At 39.2% G+C, this 17799-nt stretch overlaps 1 protein-coding gene across 3 annotated transcripts; it reads left to right on the plus strand.

Annotated features, from left to right (window-relative positions):
- The first annotated feature begins 11726 nt into the window (after nt 1-11726).
- On the plus strand, nt 11727-16731 carry LOC149935072 (uncharacterized). 3 transcript variants are annotated; one of them, XM_090181296.1, is made up of 2 exons: nt 11727-11801; nt 14413-16731. In XM_090181296.1, exon 2 carries the CDS (start codon nt 14559-14561, stop codon nt 16290-16292), a length of 1734 nt encoding a protein of 577 aa, XP_090037422.1. In that variant the 5' UTR covers nt 11727-11801; nt 14413-14558; the 3' UTR covers nt 16293-16731. The 3 variants fall into 3 exon arrangements, with proteins under 3 accessions (XP_090037422.1, XP_090037420.1, XP_090037421.1); XM_090181294.1 differs by lacking the exon at nt 11727-11801 and adding an exon at nt 11870-11945; XM_090181295.1 differs by lacking the exon at nt 11727-11801 and adding an exon at nt 13811-14351.
- The last annotated feature ends 1068 nt before the right edge of the window (nt 16732-17799 follow it).

The raw sequence follows: 17799 nt of genomic DNA on the forward strand, positions 1-17799 counted from the left end.
GAGGCCTCTCGTACTGTGAAAGACCTTAGAAATATCGAAATGTGATGTTCAGTAAGCGACCAAGGGGGAGAAGCGATCTTCTTATTTTTTTTTTGCGCGAATAAAAATCGAAAGAGCACTTGGAATTTCCAACAAATTTCGCATCCACGAGGGGTAGATCTAGCTGTTGGCGTATGCCATGTTCCTGATAAGCAGGTAGAGGCCTCTCGTACTGTGAAAGACCTTAGAAATATCGAAATGTGATGTTCAGTAAGCGACCAAGGGGGAGAAGCGATCTTCTTATTTTTTTTTTGCGCGAATAAAAATCGAAAGAGCACTCGGAATTTCCAACAAATTTCGCATCCACGAGGGGTAGATCTAGCTGTTGGCGTATGCCATGTTCCTGATAAGCAGGTAGAGGCCTCTCGTACTGTGAAAGACCTTAGAAATATCGAAATGTGATGTTCAGTAAGCGACCAAGGGGGAGAAGCGATCTTCTTTTTTTTTTTGCGCGAATAAAAATCGAAAGAGCACTCGGAATTTCCAACAAATTTCGCATCCACGAGGGGTAGATCTAGCTGTTGGCGTATGCCATGTTCCTGATAAGCAGGTAGAGGCCTCTCGTACTGTGAAAGACCTTAGAAATATCGAAATGTGATGTTCAGTAAGCGACCAAGGGGGAGAAGCGATCTTCTTATTTTTTTTTTGCGCGAATAAAAATCGAAAGAGCACTCGGAATTTCCAACAAATTTCGCATCCACGAGGGGTAGATCTAGCTGTTGGCGTATGCCATGTTCCTGATAAGCAGGTAGAGGCCTCTCTTACTGTGAAAGACCTTAGAAATATCGAAATGTGATGTTCAGTAAGCGACCAAGGGGGAGAAGCGATCTTCTTATTTTTTTTTTGCGCGAATAAAAATCGAAAGAGCACTCGGAATTTCCAACAAATTTGCATCCACGAGGGGTAGATCTAGCTGTTGGCGTATGCCATGTTCCTGATAAGCAGGTAGAGGCCTCTCGTACTGTGAAAGACCTTAGAAATATCGAAATGTGATGTTCAGTAAGCGACCAAGGGGGAGAAGCGATCTTCTTATTTTTTTTTTGCGCGAATAAAAATCGAAAGAGCACTCGGAATTTCCAACAAATTTCGCATCCACGAGGGGTAGATCTAGCTGTTGGCGTATGCCATGTTCCTGATAAGCAGGTAGAGGCCTCTCGTACTGTGAAAGACCTTAGAAATATCGAAATGTGATGTTCAGTAAGCGACCAAGTGTGAGAAGCGATCTTCTTATTTTTTTTTTGCGCGAATAAAAATCGAAAGAGCACTCGGAATTTCCAACAAATTTCGCATCCACGAGGGGTAGATCTAGCTGTTGGCGTATGCCATGTTCCTGATAAGCAGGTAGAGGCCTCTCGTACTGTGAAAGACCTTAGAAATATCGAAATGTGATGTTCAGTAAGCGACCAAGGGGGAGAAGCGATCTTCTTATTTTTTTTTTGCGCGAATAAAAATCGAAAGAGCACTCGGAATTTCCAACAAATTTCGCATCCACGAGGGTAGATCTAGCTGTTGGCGTATGCCATGTTCCTGATAAGCAGTCAGAGGCATCTCGTACTGTGAAAGACCTTAGAAATATAGAAATGTGATGTTCAGTAAGCGACCAAGGGGGAGAAGCGATCTTCTTATTTTTTTTTTTTTGCGCGAATAAAAATCGAAAGAGCACTCGGAATTTCCAACAAATTTCGCATCCACGAGGGGTAGATCTAGCTGTTGGCGTATGCCATGTTCCTGATAAGCAGGTAGAGGCCTCTCGTACTGTGAAAGACCTTAGAAATATCGAAATGTGATGTTCAGTAAGCGACCAAGGGGGAGAAGCGATCTTCTTATTTTTTTTTTGCGCGAATAAAAATCGAAAGAGCACTTGGAATTTCCAACAAATTTCGCATCCACGAGGGGTAGATCTAGCTGTTGGCGTATGCCATGTTCCTGATAAGCAGGTAGAGGCCTCTCGTACTGTGAAAGACCTTAGAAATATCGAAATGTGATGTTCAGTAAGCGACCAAGGGGGAGAAGCGATCTTCTTATTTTTTTTTTGCGCGAATAAAAATCGAAAGAGCACTCGGAATTTCCAACAAATTTCGCATCCACGAGGGGTAGATCTAGCTGTTGGCGTATGCCATGTTCCTGATAAGCAGGTAGAGGCCTCTCGTACTGTGAAAGACCTTAGAAATATCGAAATGTGATGTTCAGTAAGCGACCAAGGGGGAGAAGCGATCTTCTTATTTTTTTTTTGCGCGAATAAAAATCGAAAGAGCACTCGGAATTTCCAACAAATTTCGCATCCACGAGGGGTAGATCTAGCTGTTGGCGTATGCCATGTTCCTGATAAGCAGGTAGAGGCCTCTCGTACTGTGAAAGACCTTAGAAATATCGAAATGTGATGTTCAGTAAGCGACCAAGGGGGAGAAGCGATCTTCTTATTTTTTTTTTTGCGCGAATAAAAATCGAAAGAGCACTCGGAATTTCCAACAAATTTCGCATCCACGAGGGGTAGATCTAGCTGTTGGCGTATGCCATGTTCCTGATAAGCAGGTAGAGGCCTCTCGTACTGTGAAAGACCTTAGAAATATCGAAATGTGATGTTCAGTAAGCGACCAAGGGGGAGAAGCGATCTTCTTATTTTTTTTTTTGCGCGAATAAAAATCGAAAGAGCACTCGGAATTTCCAACAAATTTCGCATCCACGAGGGGTAGATCTAGCTGTTGGCGTATGCCATGTTCCTGATAAGCAGGTAGAGGCATCTCGTACTGTGAAAGACCTTAGAAATATCGAAATGTGATGTTCAGTAAGCGACCAAGGGGGAGAAGCGATCTTCTTATTTTTTTTTTGCGCGAATAAAAATCGAAAGAGCACTCGGAATTTCCAACAAATTTCGCATCCACGAGGGGTAGATCTAGCTGTTGGCGTATGCCATGTTCCTGATAAGCAGGTAGAGGCCTCTCGTACTGTGAAAGACCTTAGAAATATCGAAATGTGATGTTCAGTAAGCGACCAAGGGGGAGAAGCGATCTTCTTATTTTTTTTGCGCGAATAAAAATCGAAAGAGCACTCGGAATTTCCAACAAATTTCGCATCCACGAGGGGTAGATCTAGCTGTTGGCGTATGCCATGTTCCTGATAAGCAGGTAGAGGCCTCTCGTACTGTGAAAGACCTTAGAAATATCGAAATGTGATGTTCAGTAAGCGACCAAGGGGGAGAAGCGATCTTCTTATTTTTTTTTTGCGCGAATAAAAATCGAAAGAGCACTCGGAATTTCCAACAAATTTCGCATCCACGAGGGGTAGATCTAGCTGTTGGCGTATGCCATGTTCCTGATAAGCAGGTAGAGGCCTCTCGTACTGTGAAAGACCTTAGAAATATCGAAATGTGATGTTCAGTAAGCGACCAAGGGGGAGAAGCGATCTTCTTATTTTTTTTTTTTGCGCGAATAAAAATCGAAAGAGCACTCGGAATTTCCAACAAATTTCGCATCCACGAGGGGTAGATCTAGCTGTTGGCGTATGCCATGTTCCTGATAAGCAGGTAGAGGCCTCTCGTACTGTGAAAGACCTTAGAAATATCGAAATGTGATGTTCAGTAAGCGACCAAGGGGGAGAAGCGATCTTCTTATTTTTTTTTTTTTGCGCGAATAAAAATCGAAAGAGCACTCGGAATTTCCAACAAATTTCGCATCCACGAGGGGTAGATCTAGCTGTTGGCGTATGCCATGTTCCTGATAAGCAGGTAGAGGCCTCTCGTACTGTGAAAGACCTTAGAAATATCGAAATGTGATGTTCAGTAAGCGACCAAGGGGGAGAAGCGATCTTCTTATTTTTTTTTTGCGCGAATAAAAATCGAAAGAGCACTCGGAATTTCCAACAAATTTCGCATCCACGAGGGGTAGATCTAGCTGTTGGCGTATGCCATGTTCCTGATAAGCAGGTAGAGGCCTCTCGTACTGTGAAAGACCTTAGAAATATCGAAATGTGATGTTCAGTAAGCGACCAAGGGGGAGAAGCGATCTTCTTATTTTTTTTTTTTTTGCGCGAATAAAAATCGAAAGAGCACTCGGAATTTCCAACAAATTTCGCATCCACGAGGGGTAGATCTAGCTGTTGGCGTATGCCATGTTCCTGATAAGCAGGTAGAGGCCTCTCGTACTGTGAAAGACCTTAGAAATATCGAAATGTGATGTTCAGTAAGCGACCAAGGGGGAGAAGCGATCTTCTTATTTTTTTTTTTTGCGCGAATAAAAATCGAAAGAGCACTCGGAATTTCAAACAAATTTCGCATCCACGAGGGGTAGATCTAGCTGTTGGCGTATGCCATGTTCCTGATAAGCAGGTAGAGGCCTCTCGTACTGTGAAAGACCTTAGAAATATCGAAATGTGATGTGCAGTAAGCGACCAAGGGGGAGAAGCGATCTTCTTATTTTTTTTTTGCGCGAATAAAAATCGAAAGAGCACTCGGAATTTCCAACAAATTTCGCATCCACGAGGGGTTGATCTAGATGTTGGCGTATGCCATGTTCCTGATAAGCAGGTAGAGGCCTCTCGTACTGTGAAAGACCTTAGAAATATCGAAATGTGATGTTCAGTAAGCGACCAAGGGGGAGAAGCGATCTTCTTATTTTTTTTTGCGCGAATAAAAATCGAAAGAGCACTCGGAATTTCCAACAAATTTCGCATCCACGAGGGGTAGATCTAGCTGTTGGCGTATGCCATGTTCCTGATAAGCAGGTAGAGGCCTCTCGTACTGTGAAAGACCTTAGAAATATCGAAATGTGATGTTCAGTAAGCGACCAAGGGGGAGAAGCGATCTTCTTATTTTTTTTTTTTTTGCGCGAATAAAAATCGAAAGAGCACTCGGAATTTCCAACAAATTTCGCATCCACGAGGGGTAGATCTAGCTGTTGGCGTATGCCATGTTCCTGATAAGCAGGTAGAGGCCTCTCGTACTGTGAAAGACCTTAGAAATATCGAAATGTGATGTTCAGTAAGCGACCAAGGGGGAGAAGCGATCTTCTTATTTTTTTTTTGCGCGAATAAAAATCGAAAGAGCACTCGGAATTTCCAACAAATTTCGCATCCACGAGGGGTAGATCTAGCTGTTGGCGTATGCCATGTTCCTGATAAGCAGGTAGAGGCCTCTCGTACTGTGAAAGACCTTAGAAATATCGAAATGTGATGTTCAGTAAGCGACCAAGGGGGAGAAGCGATCTTCTTATTTTTTTTTTTTTGCGCGAATAAAAATCGAAAGAGCACTCGGAATTTCCAACAAATTTCGCATCCACGAGGGGTAGATCTAGCTGTTGGCGTATGCCATGTTCCTGATAAGCAGGTAGAGGCCTCTCGTACTGTGAAAGACCTTAGAAATATCGAAATGTGATGTTCAGTAAGCGACCAAGGGGGAGAAGCGATCTTCTTATTTTTTTTTTGCGCGAATAAAAATCGAAAAGCACTCGGAATTTCCAACAAATTTCGCATCCACGAGGGGTAGATCTAGCTGTTGGCGTATGCCATGTTCCTGATAAGCAGGTAGAGGCCTCTCGTACTGTGAAAGACCTTAGAAATATCGAAATGTGATGTGCAGTAAGCGACCAAGGGGGAGAAGCGATCTTCTTATTTTTTTTTTGCGCGAATAAAAATCGAAAGAGCACTCGGAATTTCCAACAAATTTCGCATCCACGAGGGGTTGATCTAGCTGTTGGCGTATGCCATGTTCCTGATAAGCAGGTAGAGGCCTCTCGTACTGTGAAAGACCTTAGAAATATCGAAATGTGATGTTCAGTAAGCGACCAAGGGGGAGAAGCGATCTTCTTATTTTTTTTTGCGCGAATAAAAATCGAAAGAGCACTCGGAATTTCCAACAAATTTCGCATCCACGAGGGGTAGATCTAGCTGTTGGCGTATGCCATGTTCCTGATAAGCAGGTAGAGGCCTCTCGTACTGTGAAAGACCTTAGAAATATCGAAATGTGATGTTCAGTAAGCGACCAAGGGGGAGAAGCGATCTTCTTTTTTTTTTTTTTGCGCGAATAAAAATCGAAAGAGCACTCGGAATTTCCAACAAATTTCGCATCCACGAGGGGTAGATCTAGCTGTTGGCGTATGCCATGTTCCTGATAAGCAGGTAGAGGCCTCTCGTACTGTGAAAGACCTTAGAAATATCGAAATGTGATGTTCAGTAAGCGACCAAGGGGGAGAAGCGATCTTCTTATTTTTTTTTTGCGCGAATAAAAATCGAAAGAGCACTCGGAATTTCCAACAAATTTCGCATCCACGAGGGGTAGATCTAGCTGTTGGCGTATGCCATGTTCCTGATAAGCAGGTAGAGGCCTCTCGTACTGTGAAAGACCTTAGAAATATCGAAATGTGATGTTCAGTAAGCGACCAAGGGGGAGAAGCGATCTTCTTATTTTTTTTTGCGCGAATAAAAATCGAAAGAGCACTCGGCATTTCCAACAAATTTCGCATCCACGAGGGGTAGATCTAGCTGTTGGCGTATGCCATGTTCCTGATAAGCAGGTAGAGGCCTCTCGTACTGTGAAAGACCTTAGAAATATCGAAATGTGATGTTCAGTAAGCGACCAAGGGGGAGAAGCGATCTTCTTATTTTTTTTTTTTTGCGCGAATAAAAATCGAAAGAGCACTCGGAATTTCCAACAAATTTCGCATCCACGAGGGGTAGATCTAGCTGTTGGCGTATGCCATGTTCCTGATAAGCAGGTAGAGGCCTCTCGTACTGTGAAAGACCTTAGAAATATCGAAATGTGATGTTCAGTAAGCGACCAAGGGGGAGAAGCGATCTTCTTATTTTTTTTTTTTGCGCGAATAAAAATCGAAAGAGCACTCGGAATTTCCAACAAATTTCGCATCCACGAGGGGTAGATCTAGCTGTTGGCGTATGCCATGTTCCTGATAAGCAGGTAGAGGCCTCTCGTATTGTGAAAGACCTTAGAAATATCGAAATGTGATGTTCAGTAAGCGACCAAGGGGGAGAAGCGATCTTCTTATTTTTTTTTGCGCGAATAAAAATCGAAAGAGCACTCGGAATTTCCAACAAATTTCGCATCCACGAGGGGTAGATCTAGCTGTTGGCGTATGCCATGTTCCTGATAAGCAGGTAGAGGCCTCTCGTACTGTGAAAGACCTTAGAAATATCGAAATGTGATGTTCAGTAAGCGACCAAGGGGGAGAAGCGATCTTCTTATTTTTTTTTTTGCGCGAATAAAAATCGAAAGAGCACTCGGAATTTCCAACAAATTTCGCATCCACGAGGGGTAGATCTAGCTGTTGGCGTATGCCATGTTCCTGATAAGCAGGTAGAGGCCTCTCGTACTGTGAAAGACCTTAGAAATATCGAAATGTGATGTTCAGTAAGCGACCAAGGGGGAGAAGCGATCTTCTTATTTTTTTTTTTGCGCGAATAAAAATCGAAAGAGCACTCGGAATTTCCAACAAATTTCGCAAGGCCTTAGAAATAGCCACAAAAAGGGAAAGATGGGGATATGTTTAATTTCCCAATAACAAAAAGGAAATTATACATATCTGTAGAAATTTTGATTAAAAGGAAACAGTTTAAAAAAATACATGCTTTATTTTGGATCACCCATTTATTCGAGTAGTTATTTATTGTGGGGTCCAGCTTAAATTAAAAATTAAATACGCTTGTCCTGAAAGCGAAAAAATATAAAATGGTGGTAACTCGATAGCCAATTCACAACCTGATGTTCTCAAAATTTCTAGAGGCCTCGATCAAACCAGCCTTTACGTGGCGAGAGCTATAAGCACCTTCCATACATATTATAATAAAGAAGAGCTTTCTACTTTTTTAAAGATGATATCGAAGAGAAACTAATTGGTTTGGACATTAACATTAAGTTACTAAAAAACTAACAATAATCTATATAGAAAACTGCCAGAAAGAAGGGTGAAGAGCTTTTGGCGCTGATGAAGGTTTTAAGAATTTGGAGAGCTTTTTGCTGTTCAGTAACTAATCCTAGCTGACTGAATAATCTATTGTCTAACTAAAAGGGTAAAATCAGAAAAGGAAGTTAACGACCACTTTTACGGCGCGAAATGAAGTTTTAGCGAGAAGAATTAACGCTTTCGAACGAAATTTAATAAAGCAAGAAGCTACGGCGAAAGTTAAATTCATCGCGAAACTCGAAAATTCGCCAAGTAGGAACTAGACTTTAAAGGCATATGCTTCTTTTTAGGAGACCAAAAATGCAACTGTCCGATTGCGGTATAATTCAAAAAACAACTGCCGCACATTAATCGCTCGTTGTTCTTTGAAGTTCTAATTTTAAAGTTAAATCGAGCTAGAAATGTTAAAGAATTAAGCTACATAAGTGTTACATATAATTAATTTAGGTAATACACATATTGAACAGGACTACAAGATCCCGCATATCTACATGTTAGTCAATATTTTACATTCTCTATTTGCAAAAGAAGAATAAGACCTAATTTAGAATAAAGAATTGATGAAGATGACACCAAATATCAAATATATTGCCCAGAAAATAATTTTTTTCAAAATTAACATCATAACTTTTATAATTTACGAGCTCACCGGCTGCAAATTGGCGAGTAGATAGGTCGCTTGGAGGAGAACAATATATCTAAAAAACAAGATGGTGTCGTGCGCGGATTTCGAAATATAACCCGCTAAAGTATAGACCCCGGCTTTAATTTGAAAAACGTACATTTTCTTAATATTTAAAATTTCATAACTTTTATAATGTATGAGCTCACCGGCTGCAAATTGGCGAGTAGATAGGTCGCTTGGAGGAGAACAATATATGTAAAAAACAAGATGGTGTCTTGCGCGGATTTCGAAATATAACCCGCTAAAGTATAGACCCCAGCTTTAATTTTAAAAACGTCGATTCTCTCATTATTTAAAATTTCATAACCTTTATAATTTACGAGCTCACCGGCTGCAAATTGGCTAGTAGATCGGTCGCTTGGAGGAGAACAAAATATGTAAAAAACAAGATGGTGTCGTGCGCCGAGTTCGAAATATAACCCGCTAAAGTATAGACCCCGGCTTTAATTTGAAAAACGTCGATTCTCTTAATATTTAAAATTTCATAACTTTTATAATGTATGAGCTCACCGGCTGCAAATTGGCGAGTAGATAGGTCGCTTGGAGGAGAACAATATATGTAAAAAACAAGATGGTGTCTTGCGCGGATTTCGAAATATAACCCGCTAAAGTATAGACCCCAGCTTTAATTTTAAAAACGTCGATTCTCTCATTATTTAAAATTTCATAACCTTTATAATTTACGAGCTCACCGGCTGCAAATTGGCTAGTAGATCGGTCGCTTGGAGGAGAACAAAATATGTAAAAAACAAGATGGTGTCGTGCGCCGAGTTCGAAATATAACCCGCTAAAGTATAGACCCCGGCTTTAATTTGAAAAACGTACATTTTCTTAATATTTAAAATTTCATAACTTTTATAATGTATGAGCTCACCGGCTGCAAATTGGCGAGTAGATAGGTCGCTTGGAGGAGAACAATATATGTAAAAAACAAGATGGTGTCTTGCGCGGATTTCGAAATATAACCCGCTAAAGTATAGACCCCAGCTTTAATTTTAAAAACGTCGATTCTCTCATTATTTAAAATTTCATAACCTTTATAATTTACGAGCTCACCGGCTGCAAATTGGCTAGTAGATCGGTCGCTTGGAGGAGAACAAAATATGTAAAAAACAAGATGGTGTCATGCGCCGAGTTCGAAATATAACCCGCTAAAGTATAGACCCCGGCTTTAATTTGAAAAACGTCGATTCTCTTAATATTTAAAATTTCATAACTTTTATAATTTACGAGCTCACCGGCTACATATTCGCGAGTAGATAGGTCGCTTGGAGGAGAACAAAATATGTAAAAAACAAGATGGTGTCGTGCGCGGATTTCGAAATATAACCCGCTAAAGTATAGACCCCAGCTTTAATTTGAAAAACGTCGATTCTCTCATTATTTAAAATTTCATAACTTTTATAATTTACGAGCTCACCGGCTGCAAATTGGCTAGTAGATCGGTCGCTTGGAGGAGAACAAAATATGTAAAAAACAAGATGGTGTCGTGCGCCGAGTTCGAAATATAACCCGCTAAAGTATAGACCCCGGCTTTAATTTGAAAAACGTACATTTTCTTAATATTTAAAATTTCATAACTTTTATAATGTATGAGCTCACCGGCTGCAAATTGGCGAGTAGATAGGTCGCTTGGAGGAGAACAATATATGTAAAAAACAAGATGGTGTCTTGCGCGGATTTCGAAATATAACCCGCTAAAGTATAGACCCCAGCTTTAATTTTAAAAACGTCGATTCTCTCATTATTTAAAATTTCATAACCTTTATAATTTACGAGCTCACCGGCTGCAAATTGGCTAGTAGATCGGTCGCTTGGAGGAGAACAAAATATGTAAAAAACAAGATGGTGTCGTGCGCCGAGTTCGAAATATAACCCGCTAAAGTATAGACCCCGGCTTTAATTTGAAAAACGTCGATTCTCTTAATATTTAAAATTTCATAACTTTTATAATTAACGAGCTCACCGGCTGCAAATTGGCTAGTAGATCGGTCGCTTGGAGGAGAACAAAATATGTAAAAAACAAGATGGTGTCGTGCGCGGATTTCGAAATATAACCCGCTAAAGTATAGACCCCAGCTTTAATTTGAAAAACGTCGATTCTCTCATTATTTACAATTTCATAACTTTTATAATTTACGAGCTCAGCGGCTACAAATTCGCGAGTAGATAGGTCGCTTGGAGGAGAACAATATATGTAAAAAACAAGATGGTGTCGTGCGCGGATTTCGAAATATAACCCGCTAAAGTATAGACCCCAGCTTTAATTTGAAAAACGTTGATTCTCTCATTATTTAAAATTTCATAACTTTTATAATTTACGAGCTCACCGGCTACAAATTCGCGAGTAGATAGGTCGCTTGGAGGAGAACAATATATGTAAAAAACAAGATGGTGTCGTGCGCGTATTTCGAAATATAACCCGCTAAAGTATAGACCCCAGCTTTAATTTGAAAAACGTCGATTCTCTCATTATTTAAAATTTCATAACTTTTATAATTTACGAGCTCACCGGCTGCAAATTGGCTAGTAGATCGGTCGCTTGGAGGAGAACAAAATATGTAAAAAACAAGATGGTGTCGTGCGCCGAGTTCGAAATATAACCCGCTAAAGTATAGACCCCGGCTTTAATTTGAAAAACGTCGTTTCTCTTAATATTTAAAATTTCATAACTTTTATAATTAACGAGCTCACCGGCTACAAATTCGCGAGTAGATAGGTCGCTTGGAGGAGAACAATATATGTAAAAAAACAAGATGGTGTCGTGCGCGGATTTCGAAATATAACCCGCTAAAGTATAGACCCCAGCTTTAATTTGAAAAACGTCGATTCTCTCATTATTTAAAATTTCATAACTTTTATCTTTCAAAGAATGATCGGTAAATGTGTCTTTGTGTTACTTATTTTTAGCCATTTTAGTTCTATAGCTTGATAATTTTTCGTGATTTGTAAGCTTACTTTCGTTTATTTAAAAATTGCATAGCTACCGCCATCTATGGTAGTTTTTCGTTGTTTGTATAGTTCAACATTTTTATTTCGCGAGTACCACGATATCTCAAATGTTCCTCTGATAAAATCTATTTCGGCGAAATGACGGCGATACTAAAGTCCTAAAACTACTGCGGAACCATTTTCAAATTTATTTAATTATTATATTTACGTTAAAGGTAAATACGAAATACCCCCGATTTTAAACTTTTATTGTTTGATATTTTTCCAAAATCCTCAAAAACTGGTAAAAGGCTTTTAAAATCTTATTTAATTTTTTCAATGATTTCCTGACCAAGGCCTAGTTTGAAGATCCTTCCAAGGTAAATTCGAAATACCCCCGATTTTAAACTTTTATTGTTTGATATTTTTCCAAATCCTCGAAAACAGGTATAAGGCTTTTAAAATCTTATTTAATTTTTTCAATGATTTCCCAACGAAGGCCTAGTTTGAAGATCCTTCCTAAAAAACATTGATCTATGGACCTAGCTTAATTATAAAACATTTTAATGTGATTTTAAACAATAATCAAAAAAAGGAAATAATGTCTTCAATTAACATACACTGGTAGGATTGCTCTCTACCTAACTCCCTCATAAAACACTTGATTCCGACTAATTAGACCATGGGGAGCTCAAAACAAATATTAAAAAAAATTAAATGTCCGCCGCAAGTATTTTTTAAATCTGATTGAAAATTTCAAAACTGTATATATTTCCCGTAACTCCGAAGCGTCTACTGACATCGGCAACGACCAAGCAGAGTTGCCAGATAAAATTTACGTCCAGCAGCCCAAAAGGAAATAAAACAAGCCCAAAAAACCGCCCACCATTGAAAATGTTTTTCAAAATAGAGCCCAACTTCTCCCCCATAATTTATAGACAAATTTTATCTAGTAGCGCGAAGTTTGTTCAAATAATCACCGTATATAAATAATAACAACCCCAGAACAAGTATTTTCATAAGATTTTCAATATTTTAATATTGTAGACTTATAATATTTTTACTCAAAACTCCATATTTTTCCAAGAAACGGTTTTCTCCTTAAGTGGTCAATGGATTGTTACTTATTAGGGTTTATGGCATTAAAGAGACAGCGTTTTCCATTCAACTTTCCCCTCATTTTCACCATTCTTTGATAGAATTACCCCCTAGACCACTGGGCCGCCGCTATTTCGTGGAAGCGGTCGAAACATGAAAACAAGCCCAAAAATCCGCCTCCCGCCCAAGCCATTTTTTACTGCGTACAGCTTTAAAAACGAGCCCAATTGGGCGAGAAAATAGCCCAAATGGCAACTCTGCGACCAAGGTGAATAAAGACACGCTATAATGGGCAACGACTACCTCCATAAATATAATGGATACCTCAGGACTGGTGGCGGAAACTAAATGGCTGGACGAAATGTGTAAACTGTACTAAATATACTAAAGTATAAACTGCATTTACTGAACAACAAAATGCAAAGAAATATCTAAATATAAATAACAATATTTTTGAAAAGGTGGATTTTTTTGTGGCAGGAACTAAATGTAAATTACAATATTTTGGAAAAGGTGCTATTGTTGTGGCAGGAACTAGATGTACCATTTTTGTGGCAGAAACAAAATGTAAATAACAATAGTTTGGAAAAGGTGCCATTTTTGTGGCAGAAACTAACTAAAACAATGTGATTTTAAACCTATTAAACTAAAAATTATCCAAGAACTACAAAAATGCACTTTAAAAATTAAAATATACACCTAGATAATACCCCCAAAAATGTACACTTGAAAGAAGGTGGCTGACCTTTTTGATTATATGAAAAAACCTCAACATTGTAGGAGATTTTATTCTTATGGTATTCATTCGGGGCTTCTTAAATATTTAGATTGGTCAAAGAGATATTTTGGTACTCGAATTGAGAAGGCCTAATCTTAGTTAAATTTAAATTTTAAACCTTAGTTAAATTTAAATTTTAAACCTTAGTTACATTTCAATTTTAAACCTTAGTTACATTTAAATTTCAAACCTGAGTTAAATTTCAATTTTAAACCTTAGTTACATTTCATTTTTAAACCTTAGTTAAATTTCAATTTTAAACCTTAGTTACATTTCAATTTTAAACCTTAGTTAAATTTCAATTTTAAACCTTAGTTGAAAACGGGGGGGGGGGGGAAGGGCCTTACTGGGGGTACCCTGGTAATTGTCACATGAGAAAAAAGGGGAGGAAGGGCGTTACTGCGTTGGTTCGACTATGGAGTAAAGGGTTGCACGGAAATTATCCCATGGGTATAAGGGGGAGGGTGCCTTACTGCGGTGGTTCGACTATGGGGAAAAGGTTGCCACGGAAATTATCCCATGGGAAAAAGGGGTTGGGGGGCGTACTGGGGTGGAGTGCCTCGAAACACAGCTATATTTATGGAGGTAGTCTTTTCGGCAAATTAACGATGTCAGTAGACGCTTCGCCGGAGTTAAAGGAAATACATACAGTTTTGAAATTTTCAATCTATTTTGAAAATACTTGCGGCGGGCCATGGACACTGTATCTCTTACCAAAAATTACACAAAGCGAGAGCGAATTGTTCAAAAATGTTAACAGCCATTCTAAAATGTATATAAAGTTATCTAAATGTAACGACTGGAGGTGCCTTTCTCAATTTCAAATTGAACGCGAAAGCTTAATTATTCATCATATATTTTCCTTTATTTAAACTATTTGGTTTCCGTCATTTGGCCCCAAATTTCCAAGGTATTTTCACTGCTTCCTCCGTTGTTAGTGAACAATATTTAATTTAATTCATGACTTTCAGAAGTGGTGACCGCCAAATCCATTTCGTGATTGGAGAACTTGAAATTTTATTTGGGTTAGGCCTTAAAAGCCACGTAACAAATCCTGCCAGTCGAAGCAGCGAGACAGATTCCTCAACCAAAAGAGACTTTGTGTAAAACTGTCAAAATGAGCGGCCGAGAAGGGAAGACACACAAGTGCACTGAGAGCGTTTATGCCACGAACAATAAGGGACATTTTATTGTTCACAAAAGAACTCACACGGGCGAAAAACCATTTCAATGTGACCAGTGTAAATACGCGTCTGCACGAAAACCCGATTTGATTATCCACAAAAAAACTCACACAGGCGAAAAACCATTTCAATGTGACCAGTGTAATTATGCGTCTGCACAAAAATTCAATTTGATTATCCCCAAAAGAACTCACTCGGGTGAAAAACCATTTCAATGTGACCAATGTAATTACGCGTCTGCACATAAATGCCATTTGATTATCCACCAAAGAACTCACACGGGCGAAAAACCATTTCAATGTGACCAATGTAATTACGCGTCTGCACAAAAAAATTATTTGATTATCCACAAAAGAACTCACACGGGTGAAAAACCATTTCAATGTGACCAGTGTAATTACGCGTCTGCACAAAAAAATTATTTGATTATCCACAAAAGAACTCACACGGGTGAAAAACCATTTCAATGTGAACAGTGTAATTACGCGTCTGCATTCAAGAACTGTTTGATTATCCACAAAAGATCTCACACGGGTGAAAAACCATTTCAATGTGACCAGTGTAAGTACGCGTCTGTACGTAAATACGATTTGATTACCCACAAAAGGACTCACACGGGCGAAAAACCTTTTCAATGTGACCAATGTAATTACGCGTCTGCACATAAATGCCATTTGATTATCCACCAAAGAACTCACACGGGCGAAAAACCATTTCAATGTGACCAATGTAATTACGCGTCTGCACGAAAAACCGATTTGATTACCCACAAAAGAACTCACACGGGCGAAAAACCATTCCAATGTGACCAATGTAATTTCGCGTCTGCACAAAGAACCGGTTTGATTATCCACAAAAGTACTCACACGGGCGAAAAACCATTTCAATGTGACCAGTGTAGTAAAGCATTTACACAAAAGATAAAATTGATTACCCATAAAAGGACTCACACAAGCAAAAAACACTTTCAATGTGACCAGTGTAATTTTGCTTCAGCACGGAAAACCCCGCTGATTTCCCACAAAAGAACTCACACGAGAGATAAATCATCTAGTCTAAAGAGCGGATACAGGTCCAGATACCAGATTAATTTAATTCACGAAAAAGCGCGTCACGCTCAGAGGGCAGGGCCACACAGGTGCCCAATTTGCGACCAGAACTTCACCACGAAAAGAAACCTCGAAGCTCACATACGATTTCATTATCATACCACAAAACAAAGTGGTGCTTCGACGGGTCACGAACCTGATCCAGGACACCGAACACCGTCACGATCATGGTTGATTGAGAGCCTTTGTCGTCAATGGGGAATTTGTTCTTGCTCGGTGCAGCTTCGACGCGTGACAAATGAACAAATTCAATCTTGCACTGAAAATCTCGACTCCGCCCTTGTAGTAAAACCCGAATTTCACCACACTGACCTGAACCCAACCGCGACCCTACCCGTTAAGAGGGAAGTGGTCCTTGGCACTGAAAGACTCTCAGTCGATGTCAGCGCCATCAAAAAAGAGCCTCTTTATGACTTTATGGAGTTTGCTGGTGTTCCGTCGGTCGTCAAATTAGAAGAGTTGGGAGTTCGGCCAATTGGAGATAACAACCAGGGTGTCTCAATGAACGCGAACCCCCTAGTCAAAATAGAATGCGGTTCTGAAGAAAAAATCTTCTGAATTTTAAAACCAAACTTATTAAACACGTGGTTTTTCGGTCAATTTATTCTCATCTTCGTATTTTTCCCCAACTAATTTGGACGGGTTTGTTTTTTTTTAGACATCGTTCACAAATTCTACGAGACTGCTTGCTTTTTTCATACCAAACATTCAGTTTAATTTTAATCCAAATAAAAGTGTTTTCCCTCAGATCAGCACTTAATTCCTGCTCTAGAAGAAGACATTTTGAAGGCGTGTACCAAAAATGAATTCCAAAATTTAGAACTACACCTCTTAATTTAAAACGATACCTCCTTATTTAGAACGGAACTTACGAAAGACGTTGTTTTTATCGTTCCTCTTAAATATTTGTTCTAAAATGTATTTTATATTTTTAATCTTTTTCATAAATTGCTTTTCTTTGGAAAAATTTTAAACAATAAAATAGTTTTCCTTCAGATTTGTCTTCGAATAACTCAATTCTTAGCAGACGGAATTTGTAATGACACTACCGCTATGCCAAGATCCATTCCCGCAGCACTATTTAGATTAGAAGACTGACAAATTTCGAAAAGCATTATCAAATACGAAAACCCAAATTTTTGTAAATTGTTTGGTATTTTTTGCTATATTCCAATTTAGCCAATCCTATAAAACCCGAAAATTGTGGGGATTGATTTGCGCCTTCTATTGCGGATAAATACATGTAGAAGCTCGGGAGTAATTAAGGAATCGATTAATTGTGAAAATAATTTATTACAATTTATGTACATTTAAACTAAAATTATTATGTAATCAGCCAAATTAATTAAGATTCGATGAAAGTTATTTTTGTTAATCGAACGACAGAAAGTCATTCGCTATTTTTTAACACGCACATAGCTTGTTGGGATTTCAAGGTTGATCCAATTTTTTGTTGGTTTTTCTGTTACTATGTATAGATCCGGGGGGCAGTGTTGGGCACCGCTCATCTCATTGTGAGCGGATTTGTTATTATGAGCGAAAATGAGCAGTAAAATATCTTTTTAAAAGAGCGCAAAACAAAAATGAGAGGATCGAAAGTTTTACCGCTCAAAAAATAGCGGAAAGAGAGGAGCGAAAATTTCACCGCTCAAAAAAGAGCAAAAAGAGAGGAGCGAAAATTTCACCGCTCAAAATAGAGAAAAAAGAGAGGAGCGAAAATTGGCCGCTCAATAAGACGTGAGCGTGAGCGGCTCTTTGACGAACACTGCCGGGGAACCAGGGAGCGTATGAGGTCCCAACGACGGGCCCAAGCGAACTCTCTCTCCGAATAAAAGAGAACGAAGACTTTTGGGACGGACCGAGTGGTGAGGGTTACGGTAAACGTCTTAACGTCCAAATCAACTTGCTATTGCATCGGGTGAGATTCGAACCCGAGTCCTCCAGTACGACTGGTTGTTCTTACACAGAGCCACCGATACATATTAAGGTTCATTGAAAATTATAAGATCAGCTTAAGTGGATGAGTATATTAATAGTTTTTAAAGTCTACATTTTTACCTCTCCG

This window comes from Leiobunum rupestre, chromosome 7, assembly GCF_980474605.1.
Source record: "Leiobunum rupestre chromosome 7, qqLeiRupe1.1.hap1, whole genome shotgun sequence".
Classification (NCBI taxonomy): domain Eukaryota; kingdom Metazoa; phylum Arthropoda; class Arachnida; order Opiliones; family Sclerosomatidae; genus Leiobunum; species Leiobunum rupestre.

Bases quoted from the DNA above. Each gene is read 5' to 3' on its own strand.
- LOC149935072 (XM_090181296.1), top strand. From the start codon at position 14,559: ATGAGCGGCCGAGAAGGGAAGACACACAAGTGCACTGAGAGCGTTTAT.